The 26,540-nt window shown below is 31.8% G+C and overlaps 1 protein-coding gene across 1 annotated transcript; it reads right to left on the bottom strand.

The window, feature by feature from the left end:
• Positions 1 to 197: 197 nt before the first annotated feature.
• On the bottom strand, positions 198 to 22,739 carry LOC110994065 (protein zntD-like). Its single transcript, XM_022260552.2, has 6 exons — positions 22,350 to 22,739; positions 3,915 to 4,026; positions 3,095 to 3,236; positions 2,477 to 2,667; positions 1,837 to 2,171; positions 198 to 1,538 (listed from the first exon to the last, which is right to left on the bottom strand). Exons 1-6 carry the CDS (start codon positions 22,633 to 22,635, stop codon positions 1,462 to 1,464), a joined length of 1,143 nt encoding a protein of 380 aa, XP_022116244.2. The 5' UTR covers positions 22,636 to 22,739; the 3' UTR covers positions 198 to 1,461.
• Positions 22,740 to 26,540: the final 3,801 nt, after the last annotated feature.

The following is a 26,540-nucleotide window of genomic DNA, read 5'->3' as shown; positions in this document are numbered from 1 at the left end:
TTGTAGGGGAATATTATTTTTATTAAAAAACAAGAAATTATTTATATAATTTATTATAAATATAAAACTTGGCGTAAAAACTATTTATTCTAAGTATTTAGGTATAAAAGTGTTGCTTTTTGACATTAAAGTAAAGGCATTATTTAGTATTCTTGTCTATGTACAAGTAAAACTGTGAATAATATGTTTTTATTATGAATAAGATTTTCTGCAAAGTTTTGTCTTAGTACTAATTATCACAGACGATGTTTCTATAAGTTTGTGACAAAATTATATTTTCTATAAACCTTAAACTCACAGATAACATATTATGTGAAGAATACATACAAATTAAAAACTTTCAAGACTTATATAATAATGATTTACATTTTATAAATGTATTTGTTGTCAAATGCTATAAATAACTTTTCTAGCGCAAATCATATAACAAATCTCTTTGTACTTGTTTATTTCATAGTAATAATAACAATACAACTATGTTATAATCTAGATAGTTCACCTGTTCGTTTGTATTTGAATCTCAACTAATATTTATAAAAAAGTTTGAACACTTAGCACACTTGTCAAATGGTCATAGGATATGAAAATAATTTGTTCGGATAATATTATTAATGGCATAGGTTTTTAAAGGAAGCCCTCTAGTCTAGAATTTCGAATCAGTTATCCGACATCCAGGTATCTCTATATCCTTTGTCTATTGTTTGATAAATAAGGTGTGTAGCCTGTGTTCCTTTTATAATCGATGGACAATACTTGTTCAAATGAATTGAAATTATTTGCAGAATTCTTATAAACGTTAATAATATTATTACGAAGGTTTTTTTTTAAATTCTTAACTATTTTACTGACTAGACAGTCTTTAACAAAATCTCCTGTCGTTGCTCTAACAATATACTATCTACTATGATTATTTAATTGGATTATCTGACGCTGCATTCTAACAAAACGTTTTTAAAAATTACTTATACTATACTTACATAAAATCCATAAAAATAATATTAAATGTTAAATTAGTATTATGCAACGATTTAGTATACCTTATAACCTTGAAGGTAGCAAGAAAAATATTTCCATACAATATTAGAACCCATACTTGGATTGTTAGGTGAGTTAATAATAATTAACTCACATAACAATCGAAATAAATTTGACAAAATATTAATATGGCAACGATAGAATCTCGCTTTAAGAGTTGAAAACTTTTAAGTAGTATAATATTGTTTTCTGTTCACATTTGGTTTCTAATATACTACATTTAACTTCATAATATTTTTAAACAGCTGCCTTATAGAGTAGCCAATACTATATTATATTGTAGTTGTATGTCCTATCCTATTCTTAATTATTATGTGAGTTTCACCGGTTTTTCTTTAGATATAATCTTTAGATAGACCATTTACTACAATATAATATAAAGTTTCGTCGAATAATTTAAGCTAATTAAGAATAGGAAATATAAATTTAATCATGTGAATGTCCGTGGTCTGTTCCGTTGTCATGGGAGTGGTCGTGTCCGCCATGAGAATGAGAGTGAGGCGCTGAAACAAATACATGATTACAATGCAAACGGAAATATTAGAACTGCGCAACACAACGTTAGAAAACAAAAGCGGAATAAATAAAAAGGTACTTCTTGAAGTACCTTATAGGAAGAGTTCCTACTGAAGTATAGTAACTACTGAATAAATATTTTATGGTAAGAAAATTAAATTATTCCAGCTAATTACCATTACCGTTTTGATAGCGTTATTTGTAATATCGTTTCTTCTATGGGCTTGGGTGATTCTTACTCTCTTAAAGCTATATTTTGACGATATATATTTGATGTATGCTTACTCAGTAACTGCAATCCGAACATCAAACCGAAGCCGAACAATGCAGCAATGTATTGTAAAATTCCGGATCTGTCGCTCTTCCAGATTTCAAAGAAAATAACATATAGCAAGGTTCCAGACGCCAGGCCTTGTAGTATGACGGAATAGGAACCGGCTGCAGTGGCGCCCTCTCCTCCAACTAGTAGTATACCAATTCCAATACCAAGTGGAGATACAATAGCAAATGTGGTAATGTAAATTATGGCCAAATAAGTCTTGGTACGAGTTGCAATTAGCTCTACACCAATGCAAAATGCAATGACAAGTTTGTGTGCAGAAATCGCTCCAAGCATATACCTGAGGAATAAAATAAAACGTATTAAAATTTTGGATGACAATGACAACGGTGATTGTTCTGTATATTTTTATCTCTGCCTGCCTGTTAATTACAACTATTAAGAAAAGAGACACCTAGTGGCGAGAAGACAAATTGAAATTATTTTTATTACATGATAACAAAACTAAGTAAGCAAATACATCCGATAGTTTATATTACGCATATGTTTCGCATTAAAGTTATGGATCTAAAAATCGAATTGAAGTTATGAAAAAATATATTTCTTAGGAAAAGTCTATCAATCGTATGAAATTGTCGTACGTACCATACATTTGATGTGCTGGATTCCAAGCCTACGGCTAGACCTTCAAACAGTTCATGAATAGATAGGGCAAATACAATCAGAAGTCCACGAAGGGCAGACGTTACGCTATCCGCATTATTGATGGGCATATGACTATGGCCATTAGCATGGCTATGCCCATGATTGTGGTTAGCGTTGTTGACTTCGATATCCTGAGGAAATTATGCATTTGTTAGCTTATAGGCTACTGTAATTCGTAAACATGAGATAATATTTTTTATTGAAATAAAAAAAAAATAACTTTTGTTTGTTCTTTGAACTATCCTAACCCAAATTACCAATTAAGTACCAATTCTTAAAAGGCCGGCAACGCACTCGCGAGCCCTCTGGCATTGAGCGTGTCCATGGGCGGTGGTATCACTGAACATCAGGTGAGCCTTCTGCTCGTTTGTCCCCTGTTCTATAAAAAAAATGAGGTAGCCACCTCCGCGTCCGTTTAAAAGACAGGAATATGATCCGCCTTCTATCTACCAATTTGTTTTACGAGTAGCAGAATCCAAGATCCCTAGGTTATAAGCATTAACTATCGCACAGAAACAGTGGCCGTGTGCTGTATGAAGATAATATTATACAACTTACCTTTCCCTTAGTAATAGATGTGGGGTCAATGAGATCTGATGTAGAATTGGTGACACTCCGTACGCCATTTTCTTCAGTTCCGTTGCGACTCCTCCTAATGCTGAGGTTTCGAACCAATGGTGCCACTGAACCGCTCTGCTCTCTAGAAAATAATTACCAATGTCATACAAAAGTTTACAACAAATACGCCCAAACCCAAAGACCTTTCTCAATCCATTTTTGAGATAGACATCTTAAACCAAATGTTGATAAAAGTGTGCCAATAACCAATCGACGTATTGTACTAGCCATCTGTCGATGTGGTGAAAAAAAAAATAATACACAATAAAAATTCGATAAAGAAGTTACATTTTGAAAATGTAACTTTTTACAAATTGAAAATCAAGGTCAAAATAATACTGTCTTTGTTACTATTGTAATCATATTTTTTCCGACTGGAAAGAGATGTATAGGTTGATAATCGACATAAATACCAGTAAAAAAGAAAAAAATCGAACCTAATTTTTTAGAACTTATATTGACACAACTAACATTCATATTAAGAAATATAAACTGACCAATTGTTGTATTGATTCATTAATAAAGCTTTAATAATAATAATCATTTTTTACATCACTACTATAGTGACAAATAAAGTAGGTACTTCGGATTGTTGTCGTATATATTATAATAAGATTGTTGGACTTCGCTGATAGCTACATACTCTTATTCATATATATTTATATTGCATTCACTATGCGAACCGTAACCAGTAAACGAAAGCACACAGAAAGGAAAGTTTAGGTAAAGACTGATTTATGTAAAAAAGTATATATTTTACCTGTGATGTATGTACATGTGCACCAACTCTTCTACTAGATACATGATGAAAAATCCACTGCACATAAGTAGAGAAGCTAGAGGAAAGTCGAACTTTTGCATGTGGCCATCAGCTGGAAATAAAAAAACATCTTTGTAGCCAATACCAAATAATCAATTAACGAGGTGCGTAAATTAAAAAAAATCCGTGCCTACAAAGTACACATGTCAGAAATGAAACTTCTTTGTAAATTAAGTATTACTAAGGTAAAAGCCCCAATAGATGATCAAGTACCAGTATATGATCACTCAATCACTAATAAATATTAATGAATGGCGATGAGTATATAATTTGAGAACTATTTCTGTGACACAGCTGACAATATCATTAGAAATATCGCCATGTAACAGATTTTTCGTGCGAACGCTTCGTGCTCGTGCCTCTACTTAAAGTAGGTAAAAACAAAACATCTGCATATAGTTACTAGCCTAATACCGAGAATTATACCTAACCTATGTACCACATCAACTATACTCTTATATGATGACATAAAACCATCACACACTCCGCACAGTACTAAATAACTTCATTTTTAAAATACGACCATTATTCCAATTTTGTTTCATGGAAATGCAATTTCATCAACAAAATGCCCAAAGTGACAGAAATAAATTGTGTGAGCGCAAGTTCGACTTAATTGAAGACATTGACCTACGATATTTCTTTGTTACGCAACGTAACACGTCATACTTTGGCATTGCTTTATTGAGTAATAAAGTTATATCTTGACTACTCTATATGTTGTAAATAATTGTATAAATTAAGTAAATATATTTATGATTTAGACATATGATAAAAAAATATATTAATAAAGAAAAATACACCAAGTATGTTAATCGCGTCGCTCGTCATTACTCTAACAATACCAACATGAAATATATGAAGTTTTTAAGACGCATTCAAACAAATAGCTTCGAATAATTGGAGGAAAAATCGGAACGTCATTATCGAATATTCAAAACGTCTTTGTTATACAAATTAGCAATTATATTTGCGTCCGCTAAACAATGCATGCGGGACGCACTATGAATATTTTATCGTACAATTATTGAGCTTCAACCAGACTAGAATTCGACAGCTTTGCCTACAAATCACTAATCCGACGTCTCCCCGTCGTTCTCTTACGCCCAATACGATAGACCTTTGTATGAAAATGACAGTTTAACTGTGCCAATAATATTAAGATTTTAACTTACACCAGTTTTTTAAACAATTAAAAGCTATTTGATATATTTTAAACATAGACATGTATATTTTAATATTATTTGTACGGTTTTATTTGGTTTATATTGATTATCAAATATGAGTGTAAAGAGCGAAGAGATTGCATTCTATCCGTCGCCAGAAATAGATTGTCTTCGTAGGGTTTCGTTATTGGGATGCAGATAGGAGATCGATCAACTCTCACGTTCTGATCATTGATTAATTATTAGGTTCGGGCGTTAGTGGTCGACTTTATAAATAAAATAATAATTCATTGTTTATTTGCAAAGACGTCGACTGATAGACCATATTCAATAGGTATTTGACGTATCGTTTATAATTAAGAGGGTATTAGAGTAGAGGGTACTAGTAAAAACACCAATAATATTATATTTTTACAATGAATAAAAAAAACAGATGTGAGAATTTGTGTTCACAGTATAAACGTGAGTATATTTACAGTAAATTTACGACATAATTTCTCATATGTTTTTATTACATCTTACGGTAAGGAATCATTCACTCTTTAATTATTGCATAAATCTACACTTTATATTATATTGTTTTGTTTAATAAATTATAATATTAATGTGTAATAAGAAGTCTCCAGGGTTAGAAAATTTTTAAGCTTAATCTATGGACACTTGACCTTTTTACGTTTAACTTTATTCTTAGACCAGATGTAAGTCTACCGCTGGATCGACAGAATGGAGGAGGACCTGCTGCTGTACCTCATTTCGGAGGCATCTTTATTCAAGAAGCGTGTACTATGATAACTCTAAGTATAAAGTATGGTCCCGGTAGAATGCGATAGCGACCCCGGAGCCTCGGTTCACCCAGTCTCTGAATAGCAGAGATTTTGGTGTGGGTCGAGTCCCACATACCCCTGCAACTTTCTAGGGCAGGGGATGCGCAAATGCATTTCCACCTCGAATATATATGTATAAAAAAGTATTAAGTATAATTTGTGTTACACAAAAAGAAAGAACCCATTAGTCCACTAGTAATGTGTGTGTGTGTGTATACTTTTTGTGTGAAATAATTTCGATTTCTGCGCATCTAGCAACAATTGTAAGTATATTTACAGTGTTCAGTATATGTGTCATTTGAAGACTACTCAGACTTCGTATTACCATTAAAATATACTCTATATAATACAAACTAAAACAAATATATGATACAAAACGTACTCATTCTTTAAACAATTAAAGGTGGTATCTCCCAGAGAACACCCCTCACCGAAAAGTAATAAGTTATTATATTACTATAAAAGTGTATCTCATATTGTAATATACATATGTATTGAATATGAGAATAAATTTACTACTTTAATCGTCAATTGTTATTAATAATAGCTTCTATTGACATGTCGAATCACTCGCCAGAAGTATAGTTTTTATCGGTGACTTAGCATTGACCTTGGTCTCGAAAAAAATAATTTGGAACCTCTTCAAGAATTTCGTCCAAGGAAACACGAAATATATCAAGACTCAAGTCACCTTCAAGTGAAAAACTTTAGCCTCTTAGATGTTTCGATATTAGTTTCACTTTTATTCACGGAATATTGATTTGTTTTTGTTAATTTTTCCTTACGAAATCGAAAATACACTTTAAATCTCAGATCGTATTAAAACCAATGCTATAGACATTTAAAAGTGAAATAGACTAGTGAATATAATAATATAGTATAGTATAGCATAAAATATAATATAAGTAGGTACTTTATAATATTGAGATATTTTACTCTCCATCTGAAATAAGTTATCTTAATAAATATTTCTTAAAAGAGACAGAAAAAAGTTCTATTTGCATGTGGATAGAGGCTACTTCGAAGTTTAATCTTATAATTTTCCCCAAGCAAATCGTCAAATTATAGTTCTTGGAGATTATTTGTTTGTCCCCACTCAAAGCTTAAAGAACAAATGAATGTTTATCCATTATTTAGTAATACAATAATTAATATACAAAATATTTGATACGTACTTACGGCTTTATTCCTCGAATAAACAACACGCAGATAATGAATTTATGAACAAGGAGCAAACAGGCAGGAGGCTCATCTTAAGTAAGTGCTACCTGCCGGCCATGGACACGCTCAATGCCATAGGGGCCTCGTAAGGCCGTTGGTGGCCTTTGAAATATTGGTACGCTCTTTTCTTTCACAAATTCCACAAAGTCCAATTGGTTCGGAAATACTTCAATGAGCAGTTAGTTCCACAAAGTGGTGTTGCGCGGCAAAAACTGTCTTATAATCACTTACAGGTGTAATTTAGCAATTTGATGTCAGATTATGAACTTCAGCTGCTAATATTAATCGGAACAACTTGTCTGAATTCTCAGTGTGATAGAAGATCCAGAGAGACCCTACATCTCTACGCAACTCCAAGGGATAATGCTGATCGGAAAGGCATAATATGTCTTTGTATCTTGTGCCTATAGCTAATGTCTTGCAGCCCCATATCGGGATATACATATACCACTATCAAACCTATTATATTATATTTCATACTTTAATATATCGTGTTAAAGATTTCGATAAAGTGGACGTGTTATTGCCACGTGCAATTTCATACATTGTAATTGATTATCTTTATTTTTAAATAGCGGTGAAACCGTGACAAATGCACTTTACTGACATTCACTCGATAAGATTAACCTTGACTCAACATCGAAAGTGTAAGGTGAAAGAGATTTTAGAACAATGAGACATATCTAAAAATATTATCGCTTTCATTATTTGTATGAAACAAAAGCCTCAATGTCTCGGCTTTAGATGTGTTGCGTGATCATTTATATAATAATGTACTTTATTATTCTTTATTACTCAAGATGTCATATGGAACATGGTGTAATGGTTGCAGCTCCTTACATACATTGTGTAAAAGAAAAAACTTAGCGATTAAAAAGTGTGGCGGAGAGCTTATTGCCAGTTCTTCTCTTTCGTTCAACGCCCTCGATTTGAGAACTGGCAGTAAATGTAAAATTAGACGCATTTAATGTATATTTATTTTTTTGACGTTTATAAGTGTACATTATGTTACCTACATTGATTTGATTTGCTATTCTATCTATCTAAAAGGCAAATAGATCAGGCTTTTATGACTGACACTCTCCGTCGACTCTTCTGTGTTTATGTATTGAAAATGCACATATTTTTTTTGTAAATTTTATTTTTTTTAAATATGTATAGCCAAAACGCATTATAATACATATAATACATATGAAGATCATTATGTACTAATCTAGACAATTTACTAATTTTTGTTGAGGTTGGGTATTTGTTATGGGTGAAGATGGTTAAAATGTCATCTAAAAAATTCATCGATTTGATTACCTCATACGCACGCGTTTAGAGAATTTATTTTTTTAACAAAATAAGCTACCGTTGGGGACAATTCTAATGCGACACCTATTTTCCTTTATATAATATTTAAAACAATACACACATAGAAAATACAACACAACTTTAATATATTAAAATATTTACAAAAAGACTAAGTATTTCTTACAGTAAAACTGACATGGAACCGTCCTTTTGTCAGTTCATTAAGCAGACAATTAAAAACGTCGTTGAACAATACAATAAGTGTATTTCGAGCATAGTTCGTACCAAGGGAACAAGGGAATATGAAACATCTCAGAAATCGGCTCTATAAAAGTTAGATTCCTCACGATATTTCAACTCGATACTTCGATGCGATAATCGATTAAACCTCAATTACAAAACTGCATTGTAATACGAATCGAGGCCACGCGCACCTTGATGATAATATCAAATTACAAAAATTATCTAACGTATCTTATTTCATTAATCACCATCCGTATTATAAGAAACTTGATTTCATTCATTCGATTTTAATATTTTTATTAACGATCAATATAATACAACTCTTGGGACTTCTTGATATTCATATGTTTATATATCTTATCGCGTTATATCCAAAACCTAACAGTATAGTCGGAATTTCATATGACATTGGATTTGGGTTGGACCCCTGACATAAAAAATTTAGTGGTTTTTTTATGGAATAGAGGGTAAACGGCATCTGATGTTAAATGATACTCTATGCCAAAGGGTCGCAAGTACTTTGCCGGCTTTTAATATTTATGTATTCTTATCCTTTTTCATTTTTTTATTACATACTTAGTTGATTCAATGACATGATTGACATTAATGTCACTCAACGCAATGTCTTGATCGACGTACGTACTAAATATTCTTTTTTATATACTGTAACTGCAGACACAATATCAGACATTTTAACAGAGCGAGTAGTGTTGTTAGTGAATTTAAGATCTTTTCAAAAGTAAAGAAAGCCTAGATTACTGCTTTTATTATTAATAGCTGCGAACAAGCTTTTGCAACGGTTCCTTTGTTGTTCGAATCCATATTGACGTAATAGTTTTATCAGCATTCACTTCCGCAATATATTGTCATAACTGATTGAAAATGATTTACGTTTATTGAAAACCGTTTTTTATGTTTATATACACAGTTATTACATTACTCGTACGTCTTTAAATATATTCATTGTAAAGTATATAAAGTATTTAGTTTTTTTGACATTTGTATAATAGCAGACCAGAGACAAATAGACAATGGACACTCTCAATGCTACAGGACTTATGACGCTCTTTTTTTGGAGGACCCTTAGACGAATTAGTTCGTTGGATTTTACGTTGCAAAGTGTTTTTAAATGTCTATACATAAAGCCAAAACGATGGTCTAGTGAATATTTGTTAAAACTGGATAGTGGATAGGCACGTCACTAAGCCATAGAACAAAGACTTTGTGTGACAATTACCCCTGCTCTATAAACTTAAACTCTCTTTGAGTGAATCTCAAATGACGTAACGTTTGCGGTTAGGAAAACAGAATTTGCATGATCCGGCAGTACATGCTAATGCATCTTGATTTAGTAGGCTTAAATCACCCGTATTTAGGCACGTTGAATATTTTAGTATTGTTTGTGAGTTAAAGTTAAAAATATCACGTACGCGTTGTGCAATCTGAGCATGTGCTTTGTAAGTGCGAAGTGAACTCAATTACGTCACTACCGGGGTTTTTTCACTTTTATGTTAACTTAAATAGCAATGACTTTTTTTTTAAACCGTAAGAAATTAAGTAAAATTTATCGTGAAGGATTAGGGTGTCATGTCAAATTTAGAGCGAACTATGTGTCCTGTTTGATAAAACTTTTGACATCTTTAAGCAAAAACAGTCGTTGTTTTTTAAATAAATATTAAAGTAAAATAACCTCAATTATGAATGGCGCATATTACCTTAAGACCCTCATGGGCGTCTTGAAAATTTTTGATGTGATACAAAATGATTAATAACACATACGCAGTTATTGCTGTTAGAATATTGTACTAGTATTTTCGAGTATCGATATAACCTGAATATTACAATCATTTTCTTCACCGTGCGACTCTCATTCCTCATTCCTCTTGAGTCGTAGGTCAATCCCCTATTCCCTTAATGGAAGGCTTGCATTGTATTATTGACATATGCGCCATAGAGTGCATCCCATTCGTTGACCATTTTTATTTCAGAGACAAGTATTCGATTTTCGAATTTGAGACATGCCGTTTTTTTCACGAGGTTTTTCTTTACTGTATTAGATATGCACATAGACAGAAAGAGCATAGATTATTAATTCAATAATCATGTTCACGCTAGGTTATTTAAAGTTTGGAACTTTAATTTTAATGTTGATAATCGCTGAAGCCAAAGATTATATTAATGTGTTAATACAAAACATGTATTTCAGGCCGTCAGTAAAACGGCGCCGTTTAGTTAAAAGGCTAGACTGTTAATTCATCGGATAATTAAGCTAGTTGGCTACGACATATACATAGATTTTGGTGCGTTAGTTAGATTTTGAAATAACGTTGACTACCAACAGTTGTAATTAAATCTTATACAACAACAATTTTTATATTGAATAATTATACAAGACTGCTAATTAAACAGATCCAAGGTTACGGTATTGTAGTAATGAATGGCTGGAACTAAATACACTTAAACATAGTTCAAAGTTGTTGTAAGATATCGGTGCCCTAATTTCTTGGGCTCAAAAAGCCTGAAGAAGGCGGTCAACATTTTTTTATATTTTAGTGATAAATGATGATTAATTTTGTTTGTGAATAGACAACAAGAAAGCACCTAAATATAACATTTATTAACAAATACTAACTTGATCTAATTAATCCGATTACATTCTGCTGAAACAAAGTCTATTCAACTATATCGACATCCATGAACGTATAGTATTGAAAAATAATCTTTAAGTTATATTAAGGCTGCAAGGTGTAAATTTATCACGGTTGCGAGACGTTCGTTAATCATTTACATTCAATTATATCATTGTATTAGCTGTGAAAAGTAGTCCTAAATTGATCTAAGGTATGATTTTTTTTTAAATCTAGTTGTACGTATATTTTGAATGAAGAACCCGGCTTTGTGTAGCCATAAACTATAAACAATATTTTTTTGACAATTGACTTCAGGAAAATACCTTTATTTTAAGGAAATCTAGATACATCAGACGAATTCTTTAAAACTAATAAATTATTCACCGTGCATTCAGCAGGCGCAAAAAACATATCACTCATCTGAAATTTATAATGTCAAGCGAACCTCATACATAATTTATTTTATTGGACTTAACTGTTTGTATGCATTAGTATCTTTCTTGTTTATTGAATATGCTTCTATCCAATTTATAAACGTTTGACAGGTATTACTATTTACTAGGTAACTTTATATTTTCATTTAATTGGTATATGGTATAAACAGTTGAAATAGTAGTGTTAGCCTAGTAATAAGGAAGCCTACTACTGAGAAACCCCTGAGTAATCAGTTAGAGCGTTCTAGCTTCGGCTGAAAGATCTACGTCGTTTGATATGAGCAGATGCAAAAATAAAGGACAGTACTCATAAATAGTTGTAACTCCTTGTCAATAACAGTAAAATAAACAGGCACAGTCAATAAACAAGAAATACATAAGAAATATCGAGTAAGAAAGAGAAAAGTATCGAGAAAAGTAGGTGTTGTATTAAATACCTGCGCAATATTTATGGCAACTTTAAAACTGCCAATTGGGGAAAGCCGACACTTTGAGTATTTGGGTCAAGTTTAAAAAAAATATATTTTGCAATTAAATTATAAACTTCAATAGGTAGAATTTGTTTCAGTTTCTACTCTGTCGACATGACAGCCTTGGCGTTGCTTTCGCCGCATTGGCTTAATACATACATTATGTACCTTAAAATAATTATTACAATCCATACACCATGAGAATACATTTAAAACCTATGCATAATGTACAAGTATAATAAATTACTGAAACAAAAACAAAAAAGTGTCTAGAAAGTAGGGATTTTGTTCTTATCGATATTAATACCATTTGCCATAAATTTATTGTAGGCGCATGTAAAATCCATCATGTTTTATACATCCATGGATTTTTTATGGAGAAAAAATTTATTTCTAACGTAATTTAAATTATAAAAAGAAATTAAAATTTCGGTTTTATTGTCGATTTATAAACTTAGGACACTTGGGTTTTCAATTTATATCATCAAGATAGGGTTTTACCTAAATTTGTATTCGGTCATCAGTATTTTAATGACTATAACAGTAACAAATTAATCTGTGGGCAAGGATTTATAAAATGGTAATTTTTATTGCACAATAGCAGGAAAGTTTATGGCAACACCTTTGTTCTAAGAATCAGTGACGCGTGGTGACATAAATAACATGTCATTTCACACACATGGTCTATGGATTTACCGGTGATTGTTTATTCCCCGCTTTCATAATTCAAATATCTACCTACCTCCCGAGTACTTCATGTTTTGAACAGCACCATGAGTTTGAGAAGGAATTAAATAATATATATACCCTGCATCTATAGACCATCTACTATCTATCCAAGCTAAACTATAAACCTACAGAATGTTGGTGTAAATGTACATACACAAATGGATATTATGTTTTACGATTGTTTGAATTCGTTAATTCATTTCAATAAATTTCAGTATACATGTATCGCCGAGTATATTACAATAGACTACTGCGCGGTTACTGACCCTTACCACAAACTTTTCTATACCTTGGTCAAACTTTTCGTGAATATAATCCAGGGCCGACATTCAGTCACCAACAGCGACATTTTTGCGTGCAATTTCGATGTAGTTCTCTGAATGTGAACGCTCATGTCGCAACCTTGGGATCGCGCAGTACAAAAAGTAGTTTTTTGTACGTTTTAAGAATTGAAGTTGGGATCGTTTTCGCTTTCGCTATTTGGCGTTTCAAAGCACCGACGCATTTCTGACATGGGCGCGGTTTTTCTAGGAATAATTCCTGTTTACCAAAAAAGAAGCTAGTTATTATTCATAATTCGTTCGTTATTGAAAAAATCCTAAATGAATAACTTGGTTGCTATGAAAACTTGAATAAGATATATTAAGAAATAAAAGAAATTATTATATATAAAAATATATTTCTGTTACATTAAATCCAGACAACTACATCTTCATACATGATGAAAATGATCAAGGAAACGGATGTTGTCCTTGATCATTTTCATCATCATCATCACCGCCACAGTACTATTATTTATGTAATCTTCATGGCAAGTGTTCTTTCACATGCCAGTACATTACAAAGGAACTCTTTGTATTTACTCAAACCTGTCTGGCAACATGCGCCTACTTCGGACCAAATGATTTGCTTTATTAAGCTGTTCATACATTCAAATAAGGCTTTCAACAAGGAAATACAAGTTGTATGTTTTGTCCATATGTTTATATATCTGTTACTCGTCAGTACATTTTAAGAATTCTGCTAAGATACCGATAATTTTGTTCTGCATATTTGTTTATAAAAAAAAGGTGTTTATTATAAAATACAGGTATCACTATTACAAGGTATTCCGCGTCATTAAATTTGTATTGTATTTATCATAAGTTGAATTATATAGCAAAATAAACCAATATTTAACGTAGCAGACGCTTTATTAATTAATGTTAATTATAATCTGACCTTAACGTTAATTTATTTCAGAAGTATATTTGCATTTTAGTTCCATTTAAGTTTTTACTAAATATTTATAAAAACTAGGTTTGATTAAATTCTGTTTTATTTTGATCAGGCAACACTTCATTTTTGACAGCTATACATGATTTTTAAGAGTAAAAAAAAATACGAGAATAATTATAATTCTGTATAAGGCGAAGGGAACTTTTAATGTGTATTATAATATTTCGGCTTTTACAAGAAAATTGTATGCTTTTCTGAATATAAGAAAGTTGTGTTCCGTTAGTATATGAAACGTGTGTCAGGTTGACATGTTTTATGCCGGTTGTACGTGACATAATTGTAAATCTGTAAAGTGTGTATCGGAATTCACATTCATAAATAAGTACGTTCCCTACTAAAATAGTGCCCATTCCATTTTAGTAGAGCCATCGTATAACATCACACGAATAGGACCTGATGCAGTCAAGCCGGTTTCATGAACCTGGCCAGAAACAATAAAAAATTGCAAAAAGACTTTTTGAAGCTATACTTCTTTTGGCGCGATGGAGAAAAATTATGAGAGTGATTTTTACGATGCGCGCGTACCTAAATCCGACATCGTAAAGTTAGGTCTAGGTGGCATGGAAATCGATAACTATGTGCAAGTTGTACATTCTAGTTTTTTTATATTTATAACACGTATTTCGTAACAATACAATTAAACAGTGTGAATAAATAAATATTATTTTGGTGTTTTTAAATCAATTTCATTTACGACTGTGATAGTATTTACTAACAATTTATTTATTTAAATACAATCTTTTTGATTTATATGTGGAACAATATGTTACTCTTAAAAATCATGTATAGCTATTAATGAAGTGTTGCCTGATCAAATTAAAACAGAATTTAATCATACCTTTTTTATGTATGTTTACTTATACTTTCTTTGTTATTTACAACTTTATGATAAAATTAATCTACATATCCACGCCTAGCGTGTAAACATCGCAGTACAACGACAAATGTTGCCAGCACTAAAGGTATAATTGACCAAACATTTGAAACTATTTTTTGGCTCATTTTATTTTGTGTGCTGTCTGTGAGCTGATTGAATTCGACAGATGTACACAGATCATTCTACCATATCGATGATATATAAGAAGAAGGAAATCTTATCTAAGATTTTCTTTGAATAAGAACATAAAGATCGACATTTTTGAACTTGATTATATCAGATAAATAAAAATGACAAGAGTGAACCGTAATCATATATTTTTTTTAAATATGACATTTTACGGATGTAACGTAACGACTGAATACTGCTATCTAGCGTGTGTCGTTACTCGTTATCAAGCCGTTATGATAAACAATAGATTATCTCACTGTAAAGATATTTTTCAAGGTGTCTAAAATTTTTGTTAAAATGTATTATGGCTTGGAATCTGAATTCTAGAACTAGGACTATACTCCTGTAAACTAAATCAAATAATAATGTGTATTTGTTTATTTTACCGGAGTTTATTCCGAATAGAAACACGATTAAACTGTAACATATTTCCTTTGTGTATAATTATCGTGTTAAAACATACACAAATAGCCGTAGGTAAAATGTATAACATCAGTGCAATTGCTTGAAACGTCTTTGCACAATAATTACCAAACCAACTGGATTTAGTATGTGTAAGACTGGTGCAGTGATTGTACGGAAGTTCCTCAGTTCAGGAAATGTGATATAAAGCGCTGTTCTCAAAACGAGTTACACACAACATTAGGCCCAAGTGCTTGTATACAGGATGTTTGAGTTTGAAACGCGGAGTAATAGATATGTGATGTTAATCAGAAACATTTTTATTTCTAACTAAAATGATATTTTTAAAAAGTGCGTGCGTACAAAGCACACACGAACATCAGAAGTCAAATTAGTTTGTAAATTAATTATTACTAAGGTAAAAGTCCCAATAGATGAAATGTACTATGTATATAAATAAAAAATCTGCGCTTACTGCACAAGGACAAGAAGTTAAGCGACAGCATTGCTATCTAAAGTTTTAATATGAAACTAATAAACGAATACATCAACTAATAGCGTGTATTTTTACTCGATCTCCTTTTCTTACTCTCTCTGAATCGGTTTCAATCGCTCTCTCCCTTTTTCTTCGATAAAAACGCTGCACTCGTTCGTACGTTTCACCCGTAAAAAAATTACCCTAAAGAAGTTTCACTTCAAATGTGTAGTATATTTGTGTACATTGTTCTTATAATAATAATAAGCCTTTATTCTTCCACAACTCATTTACATAAGTTTTATAAATATGAATATGTACAATTTTAACTAAGATACTCAAATCTCCGTCCGGGAGAAGGCCTCTTCCAACTTTTTCCACCCTAATTTTTGGGAACTTATACTTGATGCAGTATGGTAGTTCAAAAACAATAGTGTTTAAATTAAGTGTTGAAATAACAATAAATACCTTATGTATAAAGAAAGTTAAAATCATAAAATTCCCTGATTTCTCCGTTTAAAGCCTGTACTTTCATATTTTGCGGTCATTTGGTCACTTTGTGTTTATATTTTTGTACCAGATTAAGTTGTTATACAAACCTTATTTACGTTCAACTTTACTAAATTTAATGAAAGAAAAAACAGGCTCATAGAATAACGGTAGAAGAGACAATAGAACCTTTTACAGAGGCCAAAATTGATCATCCTTGTACTCTTTATCACTAAAGATCATGTTTAGTTTTTCTCTTTTTTGTCTCTGGTACCTACTCTACAGCTGTTGCCCTATGGTCACAGTCCTACTAGTCAATAGGGCATTAGGTCGATAAGCATTAATAATACTAAACTAAAAGTGCACACTCTCTTCGCGCAGAAAAGGCTAAAACCCGTATGACAAAAATATGTTCAATTATACGAGTGATATCTCTAAATATAGCAAAATGATTAGCTTAAAAGTTTCACCACTGGCGAAAAAACACTAAATGGGCAGCAGATTGCATCTTTAAATTCATTCGTCTGTTTATTTTTAATTTAATAAACAACTAAGTGATAAGCATACTGTTTGACACATGTCAACTTATGGATTTGAGGCACACTTTCCTGACGATGTGTGCACGTCGACATTAAGAGTGAAAATGAAAGAAAGTTTTAGGGATGAGCTGAACATATTATACGCCACTAAATACAGCTTTCTGTCGGAGATTGGTAAGTAAGGGGTCCGCTAATTTATTGATATGGTTAAGCTAATTATTATTATCAATCTATTCATTGGTAGATGAACAAATAAGCATATAATTTATTAAATCGTACTTAATTCCCAATTATGAATAGTATTTATAGTTTGGATGGCCTTATTGTAAAGTACAATTACAATAAAACATATGACTGGTTCAGTTTTTACGAATAACGAGTAAATTTTTTGAGGTTCAAACCATAACTAAACTAATTGTTTCGGTCATTATAAAGTAATTTTAGAATATGTGTATCACACAGAAAAGTATAGGTCAATCACCTCTAATTAAAAGTTCAAAAAGGAATTTCAATTGCACATATTATAATTTGTTAAGTTAAAATAATGGTATTATTTTAACTTAACAAAGCTTAAAGGGACTCCTTTTAAAAATTTTAGTTATTTTATTTTAAGGTTAGTTATAATTATAAATTAAATTTAATATAACTAAGTATTTAAAATATTGTATATTAATATGATATATGTGATATTAAATATGTACGTAGATACGTTTGTTCAAGTTTAAATAATAATTTATCGAAAATTATAAAATTCTCCAGATAGGTAGAATATTTGGTGTTTTAGATTGATTAAGACATACATATAAAATTATAATTATTTCAAAAATCTACCTCTAAGGAATGAATAATAAATATATGATTTAACAGGAAAAACTTTGGCAATATATAAACATGTTTAACTCATTGGCAGTTGAACCAACACGTATCAGGTGCTGCCCCGTAAACAATTCCTTGTCACGAATCGAGTACCAAACACGTTTTCGCAAGTAGATGGTTATCGTGGGAAAACCCTAGTATGCATCTATGCATTCTATTCAAACGAATTTCCCTGTTTGAAATTTTCAACGTTAATTTCTAACTCTTCTATATTTTATACTAACTGCTTCCGCGAACTTCGTTTCTCCTTAATGCCTAGCCTACCTTTTTAGTACATGCCAACATGAAACATTTTGCTATGCTACCCCCTTTTTTTATTTTTTGGTTGATTTTTTACACCTTGTGTCCGAAAAACCCTAATATCTTACGGAACCCTATTTTTGTTCAAAATTAAATATAGCCTATATTACTCGTGGATAATGTAGCTTTCGAATGGTGAAAGAATTTTTAAAATCGGTCCAGTAGTTTATGAGCCTATTCATTACAATCAAACAAACAAAGTTTTCCTCTTTATAATATTAGTGTAGATCAGATAAGAAAATATTCTGTTAATCTGAGCATTAAATGTGGGTCGTTGCAATTGAATGATTATGTATTGATGATGACACAAGTACATTCTACGGATTATATGTTCACTGCTTTTATATTGAATATATTCGATTTAATCTAAATATAGCAGGCTGTTTGATTTGTTACCAAATTGAAAAAATCTGACCAATTAGGTTATCGATTTGAGGTAAGTTACTTATGAATATAATTTATCGTAAAGTTTAGTTATATATAGCAGGTTTGTGATATTGTTGTATTCATGTAAATCTATAACATTAATATTAAAATTAAAAAATATAGCTCCCAAAAAGTAGAATATATAGAAATTTTAGCTTTTGAACAGTATTTTTACTACGAGCATAAGATTATTGCTGAATAATAAATAATTAATTAGTATTGTGTGAATTCCTGACCGCTGCCTACAGTGTCTACAAGGGAGAGATAATTAGATTTTACTAAAGAAGATCTTATAATAAGTTTTAAGATACTAACATAGAATGATTGCTTTTGATTACAGATAAATAGATGCTAGTTTTAATCATATTATGTACAACTTTTAACGCAAACAAAGGATTTATTGATTATAATTGGACTTGACAAATTCGACTTAGGAGCGTACCAATTCTTAAATGGCCGGCAACGTTTTCGCGAGCCCCCTGGCATTGAGTGTGTCCATGAGCGGCGGTATCACTTAACATCAAGTGAGCTTCCTGCCCGTTTGCCCCCTGCAAAAATGGCTTCAGATTTCCGAACTGAATTAATTTTGGCTGCAATTCCAATGAATCCAGCCATGACTGACGTCAAATTCTTAAGCAAATGAGCAATTAATATAGTTCAAAGAATTAGTATGCCAGACACGCCAACGACGGTGTTTCCTTTATTGAATTGTAATTAGCTGCGTCCGGAGCCAAAGTTATAAAGGAAAAATGCGATTCCGATGAATAAATGTATAAATTATAAGGCTTTGACTTTTATTGACTCCATTTTCCAAGAAGCGCCAAATTTGGGAAACTTTAAAAAGTTACGATCATTAAGTATAATCTTTATTAAAGTCATGTTTAACAATGCTACAATGCACTGAGATATTGGTAATATAAAAGTTAATACTTAAATCCTTATCGATATCTATCGAAGTCACAATTATAAATAGACTACATTAGGCAAGAATCGTATCAGTATGTTATGAAAATAACAATTATCTACTCTTTGATATCAATAAGTTAATTACGACATTAAAAAAGTACCAGAATAAACTTATTTCAGTCTAATAGACAAGTGGGATGAACAGCCTCCTGTGCCTGACACACGCCGTCGACTTTCTAAGGCGGCTTGCCTCACGATTCTTCACCGTTCGAGCAATTGTTAAATGCGCACCTAGAATGCATACTCTATTGGTACACAGCCGGGTATCGGGCCTAAAACCTTATTCATGTCAGTCGGACGCTGAAGACACTAACGCCCAAACCCAATAACCTATCTCAATCCATTTTTGAGATAGGCATCTTAATCTAAATATTGATAAAAGTGTGGCAATAACCAATCTACGGATTGTAATAGCCACCTGTCGATACAAGCTATCCATGGCAGGTAAGATCGGTGTATGTGGAAAGACAATGAAGACGGTATGGACCATGGTGTATGTGAAAGACAGTGTATGAAAATAACAGTTCAACTGTGCCAATATCATATCTTAGGATTTTAACTTCCAGCAGTTTTTTTAAATAATTAAAAAGCTATTTGATTTGTTTTAAACATAGACATGTAAATTTTAATAATATTTGTTCGGTTTTATTTAGTTTATTTGGTTTATATTGATTATTAAATATGAGTGTAAAGAGCGAAGAGATTGCATTCTATTCGTCGCCAAAAAATGATTGGCTTCGTAAGGTTTGGTTATTGGGATGCAGATAGGAGAGAAAAAAAACATATTAGTACAGTGATATTATTTTGTTAAAATAAAAAAAAAACTATGTTTTTTTACAACAAAGATTATTGTCACCATTTCATTCCATTTACGTCATATTTAATTAGTTATTAATTATCTATACTGCGATGGCGACGAGTTAAGCAATGTAATCTGGTACTTAGTGCAATAGATCGATAAAGAAAATAGAAGTACTCGGCGTTAATCTCTTATAAAGTAAGTCGATAAGAAAATTTCCTTTTGCGGAAAAAGATTTTCTAATGTCCTGACCTTATTTAAATTCGTGGCTATAATTTACTTTTAAAACGCGTAAGGGTAAAATGTGTTAGGTAACTTCTTACGATGCGCGCGCACACAGACACAAAAAACTGACACCCTGACTGAAGTTAGCGTAGCCTGGCATTTGCTATTTTTATTATTTATTTATTTTTTAAATAAAAAAAATCAATTTCTTTAATTATGTAGAACTATTATTTTGTGATATTAAAATAAACTCTATTTAACTAGATAATGCGTTATAATAAAACAGTTTAAATTTATTAAATACCTTATTTCTATTGTTAGTGAACAATTTTCAACAATTTTAGAATAAGACTTAAATTTAAAAAAAGATTTTTATCTTGTTACGTCAAAGAAGTAAATCTCTTAAAAGTAAATCTAAGACGTGTACATAAGTACACACTCGTTTTCTTTAAAATTAAAAAAAAACACCCGAAAATGTTGAATGAAACATGTCAAAAAAAGTTAATTATGTTCAATTAATTGAGTAACTTCATAGCCTTTGTTTCAAAACTTACACTTCTACTGAAATATCCTAATTTGTACTTGCGGTAAACGGTCACTGACATACATACCCAATGACGTTTACGCAACCATTAGATAATAGTGACACTAATCATCTATTTATTAAAAACTTATGTCAATGAGCAATGGAATATACCGAATAGATTTTCTCAAACTTTTCTCTAAGAAAATTCATAAGTAACAAACTCTAGTCGGAAACTGATAAATGTTTTGTTTCTATTTGCTGTGCCTTATGATGTCAAAAAGTGATCTATTTCCACTAATAATTAAGACAACCTTTTAATAAATTAGTCACTGAGGATAATTATAAATGAATGTTATTATAATTTATCATTTATTCATTGTTATTATTTTGTCAGTTAAGTAATTATTGTTAGGACAAAAAACCATTCTGAATGTATCGTATTATTTTCCTCAACTATGTAAATATCGTTTATCTATTGGTCGAAACATTTTACTTATTTTATTCTCAATTTTAATTATCTTAAAAAGTTTCTATATACCTGTTACAAAATTCAAAGAAAACGGAAATAAAATCTTTAGCGACAGGTCAAATACGCATTTATTTCAATCAACCTTGAGATACCACGCTAATAATATCCGGTTAAAATAAATGTCTAACATCGACTATATACAAGTCCTATTCAGATTTTAATTATTTATTTAGTAGTAGCAATTTACAAAGAACAATGAACCTCAATATAGCAGACAATGCAGCCGAAACTAATTCGCAATTATGAAGAACACTTTCCGCTAATGTTTTGACATTTACCGGCGACTTCCAAATAATTCAAAACTCTCTTTGTTTTTAAAGTATTTCGAGTGGACATTCTTACGTTTTTATATCGTTCATTCCATTCAATTTTATTACATTAATATTATTACACATTTAGATAACAATGACATGATATTAAATGAATAAAGCTTAGACTTTCAAAGCTGGATCGTGCATTTTAAATAATAGAAATAAAAACTTACCAACTAGATGGTCGATGTTGTGGTCCACTTCTGGTAAAAGGTGCATGAAGGTGGTACACAATAGAACTCCTCCTCCAAACGAGAGAAGAGAAGCAACAATTCTATTTGAGGACTTAAGGTTTTCGGCGTCATTTGGAGTTATCCAACGGAACCGTTTCGCGAGCAACATAGGAACGATACCACAGACCATAGATGCACAGAATAGAACTGCCATAGACACTCCCTTGGCCATGATAACACCTTGGCTTTCATCGTGGTCGGCGTGTCTCATCGTTATGTTCTCCATTTCTACCTGTGCAAGAGTGGTGTTCGCGTAACGTGGGATGAGTTTTTATAGCGGTTTATCAGTACGCGTGCGCCGGCTTTGAGCGACGCGTTTGTACTATAGAACGTCATTGAGGCACGTTTAGTTAGCCAGTTCGTTCCTCTCCCTTAGCGGCGCAGCCTTCGATCATGCTACAATTAACACTTCGGCAATAATATTTATGAATCAGAATGAAATCGAAAGTGAATTGTTATTTTTGTATAACTCACATTATAATTGGTATGAAAATGTCTTTGTTTGATTGAGCGAGAATTGATAAATATGTTAAAATGAACCTTGAATAAAAATTTAGTTTACCTTTATTGTCGAAGTGACTGGTTATAAATAATGTTAGCTTAGTTTAATTTTAAGAGTGTTTCGGACTAATTCCCCACGGGGACCAGCCGGGGAAGATTGGAGGAGGCCTTTGCCACATGGCAAACGGACAAAAGAGGAAGAAAAGAATAATCAACGAAAAAAAAAAAATAATGATAAAAAAATTATAATAATGTTTGTTATGTACGAAAAAAAGGCTATTATATATTAATATAGTTTAATTTTAAGAAAAGCAAGTTTATTTTTGTGGTACGTTAATGGTATACGTATATAATTACATTGAAATGGAACCATGGACCCATCGTCTCTACCATACCTTTTAGAAACATTTCGTCCTGTAGAAACCATGTCTGTTATGGTTCGTGAAATGTAAGCAAATAATTAAGTCTTATCCCATACACATTGTTAAAGTAAATTATCAGCACATATTTTTCCATCAATTAGCCTTATTTTACACAGACAAAGTCAGGCGTTTCTTGGCTAAATAAATATAGTTATGGACGTTTAAGTGCAAAACATGAGACATGTGACTCAATCTTCAAATACTTGGCCTCGTGTACAGAGATTGATCTTGCACAAGAAATACCTGTACTTGTTAAATGTTGAAATAAACAGAACAAACATACTAATGCATCGTTGCATTTATCTGTTTGAAAAATTACTAATATTTTATAAAGCCTGTCTCAGAGAAGAAACAATTCGTTGTTTGAATTTGAAAATTATTAGTAGAATTACATGTCGCAAAACGTATTTCGACATTTGTTCATGTGATCAGATATGTATCGTTCCGCCTTTGAAGACAATAATTTTTTGAATTACACAATCTCAGACAAGATATCATTTTATTACCTCCTAATATCATATACCAGACTGAACAAATAGTAGAAATGTGACGCATATTCCAACTTCATTAATTTAAGATGTCATTATTATTTTTTTAAGAATTCAAGAAGTTAGGGAAATATTCTTATTTATAAGTACATATAACAAAAACTTTTAAATTATAAAATTGAATTTTAAGCACAGTGTGCAACAACTGTATTTGACGTACACCTTTGACGATGCCAGCGTCGTCCTATTCATCAAATTCAATAAGTGATTAGGGCATGAGCACAGAATGGCGGGCGGCAGAACCAAGCAAGAGGCAAGGCTACAGAAAACCCGGTAGCTCCAGGCTGTATTGGTGGGATGGAATTGCCAAGGAACTCGAAACAACAGGAAAAATATTTGCTATAATGATTAATTATTATTATTTATATAACTAAATAACATTTAGGTATAATAATAATTATACCTAAATGTTATTTTTTGCATTTATCTCTGAATGTAAATTAATTCTTTTTGTAATTGCGGTAATTTACTCAATTTGTAATTAGCAAGACTTATCTAACTTATCATCATAATCATCATTGACTGCGTATATTTGTATTAAGTTATTATTGCTATCAATTTCCAATTAAAGTATTATATTATTAGCTTAGCCGGTACAGGTAATTCTTTATCGAGGCAGAATACGAAATTCCACCCGTATCACCTCGAAGTCCGCCGTTCCACAACTGCGCGTTTTTCCATACAGGTTTTGCCGCGCACCACCGCTTTGTGGAACCAGCTGGCCACTGAAGTATTTCCGAACCAATTCGGCTTAGGGTCCTTCAAGAAAAAAGCGTACCAATTCTCATTGGCATTGAGAGTATCCATACGCGGCGGTATTTTATTTAATATTTATTTATTTATTGCCCCTTGTTCTATAAAAAAAACGTCGAGTGCGTTCCCATATGGCGGGCAACACATCCAATATTATGAGTAATAATCATCTCTATGCAACGAAAGCTTTAGATTACCTCCAATTATATAAAAGTAACAATTTAATGTCTTTATGCGAAAGTTACTTTCCTTATTTTAGCAGGATGTAAGTCACTCGCTCAAACACGTGATCTAGGTACATCACCAGGTAAGCTACGGGTTTTCCTATAAGTCACCGCAAAGTGAGATTACTAACTTCGAAATGACCGACCACATCCCTTGGTTAAGATTATTTATTTATTTTTTATTAATTAACACTTTGTTGCAGTACATAAAAGAAAACAAAATTGAAAATAATTTAATGAAAAGCAACTGGCGGCCTTATCGCTTTCGAGAGATTTCTTCCAGGCAACCACTGTGAGTAAAGGAAAATTAAAAAAAAAAACATGTATTAAATTACATATTTTTATTAATCTTTCAAGAACTTGAAATACATCCTATTTTCAAATTGGTTCCTTTTTTCCAAACCTTCAATTAACTATATATAAAGTAGACAGTGTATATAATGTAATGTACACAGATGTGATCACGAAACTTTATAATTATGATAAAGAGAAAATATTTTGCAAACTACAATTTCTGCAATTTCCGTAAAGGCATTCTCCATTGCGAACTAGCGAAGTGTGGATTCTACTCCCGGGGAGGACCCCCTTCCCTGAGAGATACGACCTCCAGATGTTTTAAATTTGAGTTCCTCAAAGGCCGGCAGCACACTAAAAATGGGTGGCTATAGGTTGCGGTGACTGCTCTTTTTGAGCGTCTCGAAGGTTTATTTGCCCCCCTATTATATATAAGAAAAGGTCCTATTACCAACATCACTATGTCAATATGAGTCATCCCTCGAATATCTACCTCTCCTAATTATATTTTCGAAAATGAATATAATTTTATCCCACGGTACGTGAACCAAAACAAATGGAACACCTGATCCTAGAATTGCAATAGAAATATGTCGTAGTATTATAGTTATTTGATTCGAATTTAGAGTTTATCTACAAAATGTATTTTTTGGTATAAATTACGACTATATCTTCAACGATACCGTTTATCGCGATCGAGCTTTATCTAAATCCTTTGTTGTTAACGGATAGCGTCGTTTTACGATTGATTGGATAACGGCCGTTACATACAACTTATATAACGGCACGCATGATATTTATCAGCCCTTGGAGCCGAAAGATTATTTGCATTACTGATTGTGACAAAACATGTCATTTTATATAGATATAAAATATATGAAGGAATTTTCTTTGTGTTTCACGTCTTTAATTTAATCCTAATCGTTGAGACTTTGTACGCCGGCTATAGGTATATAAATAAAATGTAGATTAACACTTTTTCGTATGGTACAGGAAAACATAATAATAATCTATGACTTAGGCTTGGCTATAGGCTCAAAAATCCACGTAGTCGAATGGAAAAAATAACATCGAATCAGATCTAGAAATATGTCCGTCCCATAACTTTTTGGAAGTTGACGAGTGGAACTAATTTTCATAATCTCATAATTTGTATACGGCAACTTGGAATATTTTCCTCCAATCGATCATAGCGATTCCAAAGTTTATGTTTACAATTCTGATATAGTAGTTTACGGAGAGTACTATATCAAAATATAATTGGATTTCGGAGTGGAATGACTTAGTAACAACTTATAAGCACGGGAACTCTACGAAACAATTTTGTTTCAATTTCAGTTCAGTTTTTTTTAAATTCAATTCCAAATGAAAATATTTATTTTTCATTAA

The sequence above is a fragment of the Pieris rapae genome, chromosome 11 (genome assembly GCF_905147795.1).
Source record: "Pieris rapae chromosome 11, ilPieRapa1.1, whole genome shotgun sequence".
Classification (NCBI taxonomy): Eukaryota; Metazoa; Arthropoda; class Insecta; order Lepidoptera; family Pieridae; genus Pieris; species Pieris rapae.
The sequence above is the reverse complement of the archived record's forward strand: the minus strand, read 5'-3'. Positions and strand labels throughout refer to the sequence as shown.

What these genes read in the sequence shown, in the direction of transcription:
- LOC110994065 (XM_022260552.2), bottom strand. Translation starts at nt 22,635, where the DNA reads ATGGAGAACATAACGATGAGACACGCCGACCACGATGAAAGCCAAGGT. An exon ending in CAACATCGACCATCTAGTTG is followed by an intron (nt 4,027 to 22,349) that starts GTAAGTTTTTAT and finishes TTTTATTTCCAG; the next exon opens with CTGATGGCCACATGCAAAAG. An exon ending in TCCAGCACATCAAATGTATG is followed by an intron (nt 2,172 to 2,476) that starts GTACGTACGACA and finishes TTTATTCCTCAG; the next exon opens with GTATATGCTTGGAGCGATTT.